Source organism: Mobula birostris, chromosome 3, assembly GCF_030028105.1.
Source record: "Mobula birostris isolate sMobBir1 chromosome 3, sMobBir1.hap1, whole genome shotgun sequence".
NCBI classification, from domain to species: domain Eukaryota; kingdom Metazoa; phylum Chordata; class Chondrichthyes; order Myliobatiformes; family Myliobatidae; genus Mobula; species Mobula birostris.
In genome coordinates, this window is record NC_092372.1 from 119,652,473 (window position 1) to 119,669,634 (window position 17,162).

The window sequence follows — 17,162 nt, forward strand, 5'->3', positions numbered from 1 at the left end:
TATGGGTATTATTCTATTATGGACTAATTGAGTATCCCTGCTAGTAAATGAATCTGAGGGTTGTATATGGTGACAAACATGCACTTTGGCAATAAATTTACCTCGAATTTGCATAGTGCAATTGCAGATGACAGTGAAGGTTATCTAAAGATGCAATAGGATCAAGGTGAACTAGGAAAGTTAGCAAGGAAATGGCAGAGGAAATTTAACTCAGACGAGTGCAAAGAGTATTAAGGAGGTTGTCTGGGTGAATGTGCCAGGCCTACTGTTTCTGGGTCTAGAACAATTTTATATCAGCCGGTATACTGTATGCTTTGTAAAAATGTGTAACAATTCATACTGATCACAGGCTCGTTAGGGCTGAGTGACCGACTTACCAAGAGCTTCCTGCAGTATCCGAATCTCCTGCCTCCATCCTCGCCAGTCAGAACAAAGGAGAAGGTTTCACTGTTGACATAACGATGATAATCCTGGTTACAGCCAACATCAGAGAACATCCCACAGCATTTTGGTGGGCAGGACCTTCACAAGTGTTGAGACACACCATGATAAAGTGTACTTATTGCTCTACTTTCACCGGCCCAAAAGCTGGTCAATTCAAACAGTGCAGCGAATCACTCCTCAGGTTCCAGGGCCCCTCGAGTACACTATTACAATCAGTGGGTTGATCAAATCATTCAGGGGCTCCCAACCTGGGGTCAATGGACCCCTTACTTAATGATATGGTCCAGGGTATAAAAAAGGTTGGGAACCCTTGATGCAGCTTGATGAACAAGTTAGATAACCACTTGGTTAATCCAACTTTTACTGCCACAATATGCAACCTCCTCTTCCATTCCCTCTAATTGACTTGAAGCAGGCTGTGTGCCTCTCTCCTTTCCAATGGCCCATTCCAAGCCTATTGAAGCATTCACCTGCGTGAGACCGGGCACGTTCAAACGTCAGTGTTTTCCAGGATATCCCTCCGTATTCCTACCACAAACTGCTGCTCAAAATCAGCCCTTGTATCACCTCAGACAGCCACTCTCCACAGGAGGAAACAAAAGCCCTGTCTCACTCTCCGCCTGGGCATTGATTGTAAAAGTGAGAAAGGCAGGTTGCAGCGCGGTCAGGGCACGCTTGGAATATTATGTGTAGTTCTGTTTGGAGCATTGCAAGGAGGATGTAGAGGGTTTGGAGATGGTGCGGAAAAGGTTCACCAGGATGTTGGCTGGATTAGACGGTGTTAGCTGAAAGGAGTGTTTGGACAAACTTGGATACATTTCTCCGGAATGACAAAGGGATGACCTGATGGAATTAAAGTGAATGTACAAGGCCTGATTCGAAAATTTGCAGATGATACTAATTAGGTGGTGGTGTAGAAGGTGTGGAAGGTAATGAAAAAATACCAGGAGATCTTGATCATACAGGTATTTGGCTGATTGGCAAATGGTTTCAATTCAGATAAATATGAGGTATTGCATTTTCGCAGATCAAACAAGGGCAGGGTTTATACAGTGAGTGGCAGGGCCCTGGGCAGTGTTATGGAGTTCACTAAAAGTGGTGTCACAGGTAGAGAGGTGAGGGTAGTGTGTGGTGTGCTGGCTTTCAGTCAGAAGTTGGGAAGTGATGTTGCAGTTATATAAGACTTCAGCAAGGTTGTACGTGGAGTATTGTGTATGGTTTTCATCATCCCGTTACAGGGAAGATGTTATTAAACTAGCAAAAGTGCAGAAAGGATTTATCAAGATGTTGTTTGGGCTGGGGGTCCTGAGTCATGAGAAGAGGGAGTAAAGACCAAAACTTTATTCCCTGGAATGCAGAAGGTCCCTGACTGGTATAGACGCAGCCTTTTTTCCAGAGGGCATGACTAAACAAAAAAGTGAGCACAAGTTTAAGATCAGAGGCAAGCGAGATTTTTCACGCAAAAGGTGGTGCATATTTGGAATGAGCTGCCGGTACTAGTGGCTGAGGTGGCCACATAATCATCATTTGCTAGCCATCTCGGCAAGCACATGGATAGTGATCTGCAGATGCTGGAAATCAAAGCAATACGCACAAAATGCTGGAGGAACTCAGCAGGCCAGGCAGCATCTACCGAAAGGAGTACACAGTCAACGTTTCGGGCCGAGACCCTTCATCAGGACGGCATGGATGAGTTGGGCCGAATGGCCTGTTTCCCTGCTGTACAAGTGTAAATAACATTACAGTAAATATTGATAGGGTACAATTCTGAATCTTTTTTCCAGATCGTAATTGCCAAATACTTAAGGTGAGAGGGGAAAGTTTAAAGATATACGAGTCAAGCTTTCTTCTTTAACGTAAAGTGATAGGTGTTCAGAACCCACTGCCGGGGAGGTGGGGGAAGCAGATACAATAGCAATATCTGAGACGTTTAGACAGACACACGATTAGCCGTGGAACAGAAGGACATTGACCATGTGCAAACAGACAAGCATCACATTCGCCAAGAACAGTAGTCCAAAGGACCCCTTCCTGTGCTGTACTGTGCTATATTCTTTGCCAAATGGACGCCAATAAACTCTTCATCAAATGAAGGGCAGGAGCTCATTCCAGTATCCTGACCAATATTTATTCCTATTTTTCACTTTCACCCAGAACTTGCTATGGGCTGGCCTGACTGTAAATGAGAACAGTACACGGTAGGGCTTCTACCAGACCTACCATTAAGTTGTGGCAACTCGGAGGAAATGTGCTGCTCTGTCAAATTCACCACCGGCTGCTGTTGGAATTTCACTGGGCTGCTTTCATGTGACAGGAAAGAGGCCCCATTTTCAAAAACCACCCAGGGTCCCAGGAGCCCAGGAGCCCAGGAGCCCTACCTGTTCAGGTGGGAAACCGCAGCCCATTCACTGATATCCGGGAAGCAGAATTGTGGGATAGCCTTCAGTCTCTCCTCGGCATCACGAGCTTGCCTTGTTGATTTCTCGAACTGTAACAGACCACGTGAAGAAGCCTCATGAAGCAAACAATGTACACAGCTCAGGATCACCTTGTTCCCCCGCTAAATGCCCCCAAATTCCAGGTGTTGCTTAACTATGATGAATGTTCCTAGTCCATTAGTAGCACAGCTTACCTAAAAAAATAAAGTAGGCCATCCAGCTCCTCAAGCCTGTTCTGTCGTTCATGGTTAATCATCCTAATTCAGTAGCTTGTTCCAGCTTCCCCCTCCCACCATATTCCTTGAACCTCTCTCGCTCCCAAGAACAATATCCAACTCCTTTGCTTCCCAGTGGCTTTTCCTCATACAAGAGCTCCTCTTAGCTTCGCAACTGCAACAGGCATCACAAAGGTTAGAGGTTGTGGAAAGGTGGGTGGGGAAGAGGAGGCATGCTGTGGTGATAGGGGATTCAATAGTTAGGGGAACAGACAGGAGCTTTTGAGGGCAAGAATGAGATTCCTGGATGGTATGTTGCCACCCGGGTGCCAGGGTCCGGGACATCTCAGATTGAATCTTTCACGTTGTTAAGTGGGAGGGTGAACAGCCAGAGGTCGTAGTCCATGTTAGACACAGAAACAGGCTCTTTGGCCCACCTAGTTCATGCTGAATTATTAATCTGCCTAACCCCATCAACCTGCACCTGGACATAGCACTGCATACCTCTCCCATCCACGCACCTATCCAAACTTCTCTGAAATGCTGAAATCCTTAGAACACCTGGAGAATACGTAAGGCTCCTTTTCATTGACTACAGTTCTGCCTTTAATACCGTCATTCCAAACAAACTGATTCCTAAGCTCCGGAACCTGGGCCTTAGCACTCAGATCTGTAGCTGGATCTTCAACTTCCTCACAGACAGAATCCAGGCTGTAAAAATAGGGGACAAGCTCTCATCTACAATCACTCTGAGCACCAGTGCCCCACAAGGCTGTGTACTCAGCCCCCTGCTGTACTCACTGTCCACCCATGATTGTGTAGCCAAGTTTCCATTGCACTCTATATATAAGTTTGCTGATTACACCACAATTTCAGGCCGTATCTTGGGTAATGATGAGTTTGAGTACAGAGAGGAAATCAAGAACCTGGTGGCATCTTCCTTAAGAAAGCTTGTGGGGTGTTAGCTTTCATAGATCGAGGGATAGAGTTTAAGAGTCGCGATGTAATGATGCAGCTCTATAAAACTCTGGTTAGGCCACACTTGGAGTACTGTGTCCAGTTCTGGTCGCCTCACTATAGGAAGGATGTGGAAGCATTGGAAAGGGTACAGAGGAGATTTACCAGGATGCTGCCTGGTTTAGAGAGTATGGATTATGATCAGAGATTAAGGGAGCTAGGGCTTTACTCTTTGGAGAGAAGGAGGATGAGAGGAGACATGATAGAGGTGTACAAGATAATAAGAAGAATAGATAGAGTGGATAGCCAGCGCCTTTTCCCCAGGGCACCACTGCTCAACACAAGAGGACGTGGCTTTAAGGTAAGGGGTGGGAAGTTCAAGGGGGATATGAGAGGAAAGTTTTTTACTCAGAGAGCGGTTGGCACGTGGAATGCACTGCCTGAGTCAGTGGTGGAGGCAGATACACTAGTGAAATTTAAGAGACTACTAGACAGGTATATGGAGGAATTTAAGGTTGGAGTTATATGGGAGGCAGGGTTTGAGGGTCGGAACAACAATGTGGGCCGAAGGGCCTGTACCGTGCTGTACTATTCTATGTTCTATGTTCTATGGTACGAAGACAATAACCTAACCCTCAACGTCAGCAAGACGAAGGAATTGGTTGTTGACTTCAGAAGGAGTAGCGGACCGCACGACCTCACTTACATCGGTGGTGCGCAAGTGGACCAGGTCAAAAGAGTCCACTGCCAAGAAGGCCCACCTGCGCCTTTACTTCTTGGGAAAGCTAAAGAAATTTGGCTTGTCCCCTAAAACCCTCACTAATTTTTATAGATGCACCGTAGAAAGCATTCTTCTAGGGTGCATCACAATCTGGTATGGAAGTTGTCCTGTCCAAGACCGAAAGAAGCTGCAGAAAATCGTGAACACGGCGCAGCACATCACACAAACCAATCTTCCGTCCTTGGACTCACTTTACACTGCACGCTGTCGGAGCAGTGCTGCCAGGATAATCAAGGACACGACCCACTCAGCCAACACACTTTTCGTCCCTCTTCCCTCCGGGCGAAGGTTCAGGAGCTTGAAGACTCGTACGGCCAGATTTGGGAACAGCTTCTTTCCAACTGTGATAAGACTGCTGAACGATCCTGACCCAGATCTGGGCTGTACCCTCCAAATATCCGGACCTGCCTCTCAGTTTTTTTGCACTACCTTACTTTCCCTTTTCTATTTATGATTTATAAATTAAATTTTTAATATTTACTATTGATTTGTACTCCAGGGAGTGCAAAGTGCAGAATCGAATATCGGTGTGATGATTGTACACACTAGTTTCAATTGTTTGGCAACAATAAAGTAAAGTAAAATTGCACCCACCTCCACCACTTCTGCTTTCAGGTCATTCCTCACTCTCACCACTCTGCGTTAAGTTCCCCCACGTGCTTCCCTGAAACATTCCACCTTTCACTGTTAACCCATGACCAACCTCTCGTTCTAATCTCACCCAACCCCAGTGGAAAAAGCCTGCTTGCATTTATCCTATCTATACCCCTCAATTTTGTACATCTCTATCAAATCTCCTCTCAGTCTTCTATGTTCTAGGGAATGAAGTCCTAACCTGCTCAATCCTTCCCTATAATTCAGGTCCTCAAGTCCTGGCAACATCCTTGTACGTCTTCTCTTTACTCTTTCATTCTTTTTGACTTCTTTCCTGTAGGTAGGTGACTAAAAACTGCACAAAATACTTCAAATTAGACATCACCAATGTCTTATACAACTTCAACAAAACATCCCAACTTCTGAACTCAATACTTCGATTTCCGAAGGCCAACGTGTCTAAAGCTTTCTTTACCACCCAGCTACCTGTGACACCACTTTCAAGGAATTATGGATCTGTATTCCCAGATCCCTGTTTTACCTCACTCCTCACTGATCACTGTGTAAGACCTACTCTGATTTGTCTTCCTAAAGTGCAACATTTCACACTTGTCTGCAATGAATTGTCATTTTTCAGACCATTTTTCCAGTGGTCCATATCCCACTGAGGGCTTTGATAGTCTTTCTCATTGTCCACTACACCTCCAATCTTGGCATCATCCGCAAAACTATTGATTCAGTTTATTACATTATTATCCAGATACTTGACATAGATGACAGACAACAACAGACCCAGCACTGATACCTGTGGCACTCAATTGGGCACAGGCCTCCAGTCAGAGAGGCAACATCTACTACCGTTCCCTGGCTTTCCTGCAAAGCCAATATCTAATCCAATTTAGACCATAAGACATAGGACCAGAATTAGGCCATTTGGCCCATTGAATCTGCTCCACCATCTCATCATGGCTGATTCATCTTTCCCCCTCCTCAACACAACTCATCGGCTTTCTCCCCATAACCTTTGATGTCGTATCTAATCAAGAACTTATCAGTCCCTGCCTTAAATACACCCAATGACCTGGTCTCCACAGCTGTCTGTGGTAACATATTCCACAAATTTACCATCTTCTGGCCAAAGAAATTTCTCCACATCTCTGTTTTAAATGGACGCCCCTCTATGCTGAGGCTGTGCCCTCTTGTCCTAGACTCCCCCACCATGGGAAACATCATTTCCACATCTACTCTGTCTAGGCTTTCAACATATGAGTGGTTTCAATGAGATCTCCAACACCTCCCCATCCTTCAGAATTCCAGCGAGTACAGATCCAGAGCCATCAAACATTCCTCAAATGATAACTGTTTCATTCCCAGAATCATCCTTGTGAACCTCCTCTGAACCCTCTCCAATGCCAGCACATTTTTTCTAAGATGAGGAGCTCAAGACTGTTCACAATAGTTAAGGAGAGGCCTCACCAGTGCCTTATAAGGCCTCAGCATCACATCCCTGCTCTTGTATCCCAAATCTGTTGAAATAAGTGCTAACATGGCATTTGCCTTCCTCACCACCAACTCAACCTGCAAGTTAACCTATTCTGCACAAGGACTCCCAAGTCCCTTTGCATCTCAGATTTTTGGATTTTCTCCCCATTTAGAAAATAGTCCACACATTTATTTCTACTACCGAAGTACGAGACCATGCATTTTCCAACATTATATTTCATTTACCATTTTCTTGCCCATTCTCCTAATCCTTCTGCAGTCTTCCTGTTTTGTCAATACCACCTGCCCCTCCACCAGTCTACGTACCATCTGCAAACTTGGTAACAAAGCCCTCTATTTGATCATCTAAATCATTGATAAACAGCATAAAAAGAAGTGGTCCCAACACCGACCCCTGCAGAACACCATTAGTCACTGGCAGCCTACTGGAAAAGGATCCTTTTATTCCCACCCGCTGCCTCCTACCAATCAGCCAATGCTCTAATCAAGACAGTAACTTTCCGGTAATACCATGGGCTCTTAACTTAGTAAGCAGGTGTGGCACCTTGTCAAAAGCTTTCTGAAAGTCCAAATATACAACATCCAATGCATCCCCTTTATCCATCTTACTTATAATCTCCTCAAAGAATTCCAACAGGTTTGGCAGGCAAGATGTCTCCCTAAAGAAACCATGCTGACTTTGTCCTATCTTGTCCTGTGTCACCAAGTACTCACTCCATAACCTCATCCTCAGCAATTGACTCCAACATCTTCCCAACCACTGAGGTCAGGCTAACTGGTCTATAATTTCCTTTCTGCTGTCTTCCTCCTTTCCTAGAGTGGAGTGACATTTACAATTTTTCAGTCCTCTGGCACCATGCTGGAGTGCAATGATTTTTGAAAGATCATTACTTATGTCTCCACAATCTCTACCATTACCTGTTTCAGAACCCTAGGGTGCAGTACATCGGGTCCAGGTGATTTATGTACCCTTAGGTCTTTCAGCTTTTTGAGCACCTTACCCTGTGCACTCACTTCTTTTCCTTCACACACTACAACATTGGGCACACTGCTAGTGTCTTCCACAGTGAAGACTGATGCAAGATACTCATTTAGTTCATCTGCCATCTTCTTGTCCCCTATTTCTTCAGCCTCATTTTCTAGTGGTCCTATATCCACTCATACTTGAAAAAGTTTTTACTATCCATTTGATACTGTTTACTAGCTTGCTTTTCCCTCCAAATGATTCTTTTAGTTACTCTCTGTGGGTTTTTAAAAGCTTCCCAATCCTCTATCTTCCCACTAATTTCTGCTTTGTTGTATGCCCTCTCTTTTGCTTTTACATTAGCTTTGACTTCCCTTATGCTATTTCATCATTTGAGTATTTCTTCATTTTTGGAATACATCTGTGCTGTACCTACCTTATATTTCCCAGAAACTCATGCCATTGCTGATCTGCTGTCATCCCTGACAATATCTCCTTCCAATTTACTTTGGCCAACTCCTCTCTCATACCTCTGTAATTTCCTTTACTTCACTGAAATACTGCTACATCAGACTTTACTTTCTCCCTATCAAGTGGAACTCAATCATATTGTGATCATTGTCTACTAAGGGTTCTTTTACCTTAAGCTCCCAATAATCTCCATTTCAGTACATTACACCCAGTCCAGTATAGCTGATCACCTAGCAGGCTCAATGACAAACTGCTCTAACAAGTCGTCTCGTAGGCATTCAACAAACTCTCTCTCGAGACCGATTGCCAACATAATTTTCCCAATAGACCTGCATGTTAAAATCTCCCATGACTAGCATAACATCACCCTTTTGACTCGCCTTTTCTATTTCCTGTTGTAATCTGTGGTCCACCTTCCAGCCACTATTGGGAGGCCTGTATATAACTGCCATCAACATCCTTTTACCCTTGCAGTTTTCTAACTCAACCCACAAGGATTTAACGTCTTCGGATCCCATGTCATATCTTTCTACTGATTTGATGCTATTCTTTACCAGCCAAGCAATGCCACCCCCTCTGCCGACCTTCCTATACCACCAATCCAATGTGTAACCCTGGACATTCAGCTCCCAACTACAACCATCCTTCAGCCACGATTCAGTGAGGGCCACAATGTCATACCTGACAACCTGTAATAAAGGAACAAGATCATCCACCTTATTTCTTATACTCTGTGCACTAAGATATAACACTGAGTAATGTATTCTGCATCCCTAGTGTACTGATAATCACCCTGCTGGTTGCAGTTTTGTCCTATCATCTGCTTGCCCTTCCTGACAGTCTGACAGCACGCTACCTTTGCTTTTTTACCATCTCCCCTATCCTGCATCCCTTCACTCATGTTCCCATCCTCCTGCCAAATTAGATAAATCCTTCCCAACAGCTCTAACAAACCTGCTCACGAGAATATTGGTCCCTCCCCTCCTTGTTCAGGTGCAACCGGTCACTTTTGTACAGGTCATACCTCCCCCAGAAGAGATCCCAATGATCCAAGAACCTGAAGCCCTGCCCCCTGCACCAGCTTCTCAGCCACACATTTATCTGCATTTATCCTGTTTCTACTCTCACTGGTGCATGGTACAGGCAGCAATCTAGAAATTACTACCCAGGAGGTCCTGCTTCTTAGCTTTCTGCCCAGCTTTCTAAATTCTCTCTTGGGGATCTCTTTGCTTTTCCTTCCTTTGCCATTGATACCAATATGTAGCAGGATATGTGGCTGCTCTTCCTCCAAAATGTTGTGGACACGATCCGAGACATCCCTGACCCTGGCACCTGGGAGGCAACATACCATTCGGGTGTCCTGTTCACGTCCACAGAATCTCCTGTCTGTTCCTCTGACTACTGAGTCCCCTATCACTACCGCTCCCCTCTTCTCCCTCTTTCCCTTCTGCTACATGGACCCATGCTGAGTGCCAGCAGCCTGGTCTCCATGGCATTCCCCTCGGAGGTCATCGCCCACAACAATATCCAAAATGGTAACCCAATTTACTACTTCATCTTGAAATACCTTCTTGACCAACCTCCCGCAGGACCTTATTATAGGCCTTGCTAAAGTCCGTGTAGATATGCCTTCATCAACATCTCTGGTAACTTCCTCAAAAAACTCTAGGTTTGGTTAGACATGACCGACCATGCACAATGGCTTGTGCCTGTCTTTCCAAATACTTCTATTTCCAGTCTCTTAGAACATCTTCCAATAACTTTCCCAGTACTGATGTGACACTCAGTGACCTACAATTTCACGGCTTATTCTTCGAGCCTTTCTTAAACAAGAAAACAACATTAGCTATCCCCCAGTCCTCCGACACCTCACCCGTAGCTAAGGATATTTAAAATCTCTCAGCTAGAGCCCCTGCAGTTTCAGTACTAGCCTCCCACAAGGTCCAAGGGATCATAGTGGCAGGCACTGGGGATTTATCCATCATAATTTGCCCCAAGACAACAAATACCTCCTCCTCTGTAACCTGTATATGGTTCATGACCACACTGCTGCTTTGTCTCATTTCATTCGATTCTGTATCTGCCTCCCGAGTCAATACAGATGCAAAAAATCCATTTACGATCTCCCCCATCCCTTTTGGCTCCATTCATGCACATTTGTCAGAGCCTTTTTGATACCATCAAAGCTGGTCCTTCTCTGATCTAGAATCTTAACCCGAGGACCAGGAATACCCTTCCTCTTTCTGGCCTCACTCGCACATGGCATGGGTAGTAATTCTGAGATCACAACAATTGAGGGCCTGTCCTTCAAATTAGCACCCAACTCTCTTTGTAGAACCTCGTCACCCAGCCTCCCCATATCACTGGTACCATTGCCGACCGCTCCCCTGGCTGCTCTCCTTCCCACTTATGAATGCTGTGGACTCAACCTGACATGTCCCATACCCTGGCATCTGGGAGGCAATGTCCACAGACCCTCCTTTCTGTTCCCCTAACCACTGAATCCCCTATCACTACACCTGGCCTCTTCTCCCCCATTCCCTTCTGAGCCACAGAGACAGATCCAGTGGCAGAGACCTGACCGCTGTGACCTTTAGCTGCTAGATCAATCCCCCTCACTCCCAACGGTATCCAAAGTAATATACCTGTCGCGGGGGGAACGGCCACAGGTTTACTCTGCACTGGCTGCCTATCCCCCCCCCCCCCCCCGACAGCTACCCATGGCCAGTTGCTATTCTGTCAGCTCTAGCCAATAATTGGATTTTCTTTCCTTCTTTGCTATAGGCCATCATCAAGCAATGAACAGTTTCCATTTTCACAGGCACAGGCATTTCTAGTTGAGTTAGTCCGCAAGTTGGAAAATAGAGAACTATCATTCGATTTGGTAAAAACGCCTTCATAGTATTGTAATGAATGGCATCAACAGAGCACGAGACTGATAAAGAACAATTGCTAAAGGCGGAGAAACAGAGAAAACTGGTCCTGCCGTTCACGGGAAGGAAACATGTACCAGTTGCAAGAAAAAGTTTGTGAACCCTTTATAATTATCTGGTTCTCTGCTCATAAAATGCAGTCACATCTTCATCTAAGTCACAATAACAGACAAGCACAATCTGCCTGAACTAATAACATGCAAACATTCGTACTTCTCATCAATACTAAGTACACCATTTAAATAATCACAGTCTAGGTTCGAAAAGAATGTGAACCTCTGGGGTAATGCTTTCTACAAGAGCTATTTGGAGTCAGGTGCTCCAATCATTGAGATGAGATTGGAGGTGTAGGGTGTGGAGGTGCCCTGCCCTATAAAAAGACACACAAGGTCAGGTTACTGATGCAGCCTGCTCTTCTCAAGAAAGATCTGCTTATGTGCACCATGCCTCAACCAAAACTTTCAGAGGACCTTAGAAGAATTGTAGAGATGTGTGTAGCTGGAAAAGGCTACAAAAGCATTTCTAAAGACCTGAGTGTTAATCAGTCCACAGTAAGAGAAATTGTCTACGTATGGAGGAAACTCAGTAATGTTGCTACTCTCCCTAGGAGTGGGCATCCTCCAAAGATCACACCAAGAGCTCAATGTGCAATGCTGAAGGAGGTGAAAAAGAACCCAAAGGTAACAGCAATAGACCTGCAGAAATCTCTAGAACTTGCTAAAGTCTCTGCTCATGTGTCCACTATAAGAAAAACACTGAACAAGAATGGTGTTCATGGAAGGACACCACGGAGGGAACTACTGCTCTCCAAAAATAAAAACACAAAATTGCTGCACGTCTCAAGTTTGCAAAGACCACCTGGATGTTCCACAATGCTTCTGGGACAATGTCCTGTGGACAAATGAGACAAAAGTTGCACTTCTTGGCAAAAATGCTCACTGCTATGTTTGAAGGGAAAAGGGCACTGCACACCAACATCAAAACCTCATCCCAACTGGTGGAAGGAGCATCATGGTTTGGGGCTGCTTTGCCACCTCAGGGCCTGGACAGCTTGCAAATCAGTGAGGGAACAATGAATTCAAAATTGTATCAAGACATTTTACAGGACAATGTCAAGAGTAGCTGACAGGGCAGAATGTCACCTGATGCTTAACAGAAGTTGGGTGATGCAATAAGACAATGATCCGAAACAAAATGGTTTAAAAAGAAGAAAAAGAAGAAAATTTGTGTTTTAGAAAGGCTAAGTCAGAGTCCAGACCTTTACCCAATTGAGATGCTGTGGCACAGTCATGCAAGATATCCTAGAAATACTGATGAACTGAAACAGTTTTGTATGGAGGAATGGTCAAATATTCCTCCTCGCTGTTGTGCAAGTTTTATCATCTGCTGCAGGAAACATTTGGTGGAGGTTATTGATGCTAAAGGAGGTTCGACCAGTTAGTAAATACAAGGGTTTACATAATTTTTCCTGCCGGGACTCTGAATGATTAAACAATGTGTTCAATGAAGACATGAAAAGTACAATTGTTTGTGTGTCATCAGTTTAAACAGATTGTGTTTGTCTATTATTGTGACTTAGAGGAAGATCGCACCACATTTTATGAGTAACAAATGAGAAAACCACGTAATTGTGAAGGGTTCACAAACTTCTTCTTACAACTGTACATCAAATTTTTGAAATTAGCAATATTACGGGAGCTTGTTCGATTGCAGGTGGTTCTGTAGGTCAGGTGTTTTACCTGGAACTGGCCTACATCCCCAAGGTGTTAAATCTGAAGATTAAGGTACACTCTATTTTCAATGTCTGGAGGTGGGCTATTTCTGTGATTTTGATAATGACAGGAGAACAATGGTGGCAAATCTCATCAGTAAACCTTAAGAAGGTGAAATGGAAGACCTGTAACACTGGACAGAACCAAAATGGGAAGTCAGGAGCTAGCAACTGGGTTAGGTCTGTGGTTCAGAAGGCTGCAGACCATAAAGGAGAAGAGATCTTGATACTGAGGACAGCTAAATCATGAACCAAGACAGGGTCCTAACCCTTTAGAGTCAGATACTGTAGTCATTCAAACCAGGTAGAGTGTGTGCTAACAGCACAGGTATAGCAGAAATAGGTGGTGGTTGGTCATATGAGCGGATGGTGAATATTACAAGGCCTGGTTAGGCAACCACTGATGCAAGGCAGACAATCTGTGAAGAATATTGATAATGGCCGGGGTCATTAATGTAAAGAATATGCCTGGCAATGGCAAACCACTTCTGTAGAAATATTTGCCAAGAACAGTCATGGTCATGGAAAGACCATGATCGGCCACATCACAGGACAAGGCACATAATGAATGAACAATGGCAGAAAGAGGCCAGAATAGGCTAAGCTGGTTAAAACAGTACAAACTTTGGGGGGGCGGGGGGGGAGCGGATTCACTGAGTGCCAGATTAAATATGTGAGAATAATTAGTGCTCTACGGTGCCAGTTGGTCTGAGTGAAGGAGAACATGTCCCAGTCCAATAGTTTTCTGACCTCAGTACAAGGGAACGCAGGCCTGATCCTTCACTGGACTGACCTCAGTGCAAGGGAACGCAGTGCCAGTTCAGAATTACACTGACCTCGCATTGAAATACAGGTTTCAGCTGGGGATCTTGGATATATTTCCTGATGATTTGGATGTGGTTACTTGCAGCAAAAACAGGATTGCTTGGAAAGTATACGCAACAATGTGGGTGAGCTTTCATGATGTCGTTCATAAATGTATGCGCACAGCGTGCAAATCCGTCTTACCTTACTTGGGAACTGCTGCGTGACCTGTGGCTCATAGGTGTTGGAGGGAGCTTTCTTCCGAAGAGACACCACCACAAAGTACTCAAAAAGTTGCTGCTCCTGCAACTCGATTAAATCTCGTTCGAGAGTCTGGTAACGTGTGTTCCTTTTCAACGTGGAATGTACATACACCAGGCGCTGGCTGTGTGCTGCGAACATCAAAACCAGAAGGGTTACTTTACTCACACATGGAAAAGCACTGCACTGATATCAAATGAGAGAAACTCGTTGCAGGATGAGTTGAGAGGTTCCAATGGAGAATAATGTATTAAATGGAACAGAGCTACCTTCAGCTGGCACAGTGACAGTGAAATTCAGGGGCTGGGTTAACATGGTGACATACAGTGCCAATAAAAAGTATTCACCCCCCCCTTGAGAGTTTTTCTGTTTTACAGTTTTACAACATTAAATCACTGTGCACCCAACAACTGTTGCCCGGGTGCTTCACCAGCCGCAGCTTTATGGGAGAGTGGCAAAGAGAAAGCCACTGTTGAAAAAAACTCACATGAAATCTTGGCTCAAGTTTGTCAGGAGGCATGTCGGAGATTCTGAAATCAGCTGGAAGAAGGTTCTATGGTCTGATGAAACCAAAATTGAGCTTTTTGGCCATCAGACTAAACGCTATGTTTGCTGTAAGCCAAACAACACACATCAACAAAACAGACTATCTCTACTGTGAGGCATGATGGTGGCTGCATCATGCTATGGGGATGCTTTACTGCAGCAGGCTCTGGAAGGCTTATGACATTAGAGCGTAAAATGAATGCAGCAAAATACAGGAAAATCCTGGAGGAAAACCTGATGCAATCTGCAAGAGAACTGCGACTTGGGAGAAGATTTGTCTTCCAGCAAGACAATGACCCCAAGCACAAAGCCAAAGCTACACAGGAATGGCTTAAAAACAACAAAGTTAATGTCGTGGAGTTGACAAGTCAAGAGTCCAACCTCAATCTAATTGAGAATTTGTGGCTGGACTTGAAGAGGGCTGTTCACTCATGATCCCCATGCAATCTGACAGAGCTTGAGCAGTTTTGTAAAGAATGGGGAAGAAGTTGCAGTGTCCAGATGTGCAAAGCTGATAGAGACCTATCCACACAGACTCAAGGCTGTAATTGCTACCAAAGGTGCATCTACTAAATACTGACTTGAATACTTAAGCAATTATTTTGCATTTTTTTTGTAATTAATTTAGATAATTTAGTAGAGATTGGATTTCTCTTTGACATGCAAGTCTTTTTCTGTTGATCTGTGTCAGAAAAGCCAAATTAGATCCACTGTGATTCAATGCTGTAAAACAATAAAACATGAAAACTTCCAGGGGCAGGGGGTGGTGAATGCTTTTTATGGCACTGTTCGAGTGCAGAATTACATGTCAGCAGGAACAACATACGCGCATTGTAGCATCAGCCGATGGATTCTACACCAGAACAGACCAGATTTAAAACACAGCCATTACTGCTTTATCACCAATGTCAGAAGCCCAACTCAGCTGTGTCAATGACACCCTTTAAAATTGCTGTACCTCACCAAAGGTTCCATCAGAACGTGGGAGGAGGCTGTCCACTCCACTACTATTCAATATTATTATGGGTGACCAGCCAAAAATCAGTACCCTGTGCCTGAATCAGAATCAGGTTTAAAATCACTGGCATTATCGTGAAATTTGTTGTTTCGCAGCAGCAGTAAATTGCAATACTCAATAAGTGAAAAATAAAACACAATAATATATAAATAAAATTAAAGTAGAGCAAAAAGAGAGCAAAAAAAAGTGGACTCGTGCTCATGGGTTCATTATCCATTCAGAAATCTGACGGTGGAGGGGAAGAAGCTGTCCCTGGAACACTCAGTGTGTGTCCTCAGGTTTTCTCCCTGATGATGGCAATGAGAAGAGGGCATGTCCTGGGTGATGGGGGTCCTTAATGATGGATGCAGCTTTATTGTGGCATTGCTTTTTGAAGATGTCCTCGATGCTGGGGAGGCTAATGCCCTTGATGGAGCAGGCTGAGTTTACAATTTTCTGCAAGTTTTTCCCAATCCTGTGCGGTGGTGATGACACTCCATACCAGACGGTGATGCAACCAGTTAAAATGCTCTCCACGGGTACGCCTGTAGAAATTTGAGAGTCTTTGGTGACATACCAAGTCTCCTCAAACGCCTAATGAAATACGACCACTTTTGTGCCTCCTTTGTAACTGTATCAATACGTTAGACCCAGGATAGAGCTTCAGAGATGTTGACACCCAGCAGCTTGAAACTGCTCAGCTTTTCTGCTTCTGATACCTCGAAGAGGACTGGTGTATGTTCTCCTGACTTCCACTTGCTGAAGTCCACAATCATTTCCTTGGTTTTATTGATACTGAGTGCAAAGTTTTTTTTTTGACATCACTCAACTAGCTGATCTATCTCACTCCTGTATGCCTCCTCGTCACCAGCGGAGATTGTGCCAATAGTTGTGCTGTTGGCAAATTTATAGCTGGCATTTGAGTGTGCCTTGCCACACAGTCATGGGTATAGACATAGTAGAGCAGAGGGCTAAGCACACATCATTGAGGTGTACCAGTGTTGATTGTCAGTGAGGAGGAGAAGTTATTACTGATCTGCACAGGTGTGGTCTCCTGGTGAGGAAGTCAAGGGTCCAGTTGTAGAGGGAGGAACAGGGGCCCAGGTTTTGGAGCTTGTTGATTAGTACTGAGGGTATGGTTGTGTTGAATGCAGAGCTGTAGTCAATAAACAGCAAGCAGTAGGTATTCCTATTGTCCAGGTGATGGAATGCTGAGAGGAGTTGTGAGATTGCATTCGTGGTAGATCTATCATGGTGACAGGCTAACTGCAACCGGTCTAGGTCCTTGCTTAAGCAGGTGTTCACTCTGCCCATGACCAAATCGCTCAAAGCACTTCAGCACAGTAAATGTGAGTGCTACAGGGTGATAGTCATTCAGGCAGCTCACCCTGCTGTTCTTGGGCACTGGTACGATTGTCGCCCTTTCTAGAGGACAGAAGATGGCGCCAGTGAACAATGACGACATCCTTCAGACACTTCACAA

At 44.6% G+C, this 17,162-nt stretch overlaps 1 protein-coding gene across 6 annotated transcripts in view; it reads right to left on the reverse strand.

The window, feature by feature from the left end:
• LOC140195242 (DENN domain-containing protein 2C-like) overlaps positions 1 to 17,162 on the reverse strand; it is a 164,566-nt gene that overhangs the window by 38,943 nt on the left and 108,461 nt on the right. For all 6 annotated transcript variants that reach the window (XM_072253267.1, XM_072253264.1, XM_072253263.1 and 3 more), the window contains 3 exons: positions 14,080 to 14,267; positions 2,823 to 2,932; positions 378 to 447 (listed from right to left, as the gene is read on the reverse strand). In XM_072253267.1, the coding sequence (XP_072109368.1) occupies positions 378 to 447; positions 2,823 to 2,932; positions 14,080 to 14,267 (368 nt within the window). The remainder of the gene's footprint in view (positions 1 to 377; positions 448 to 2,822; positions 2,933 to 14,079; positions 14,268 to 17,162) is intronic.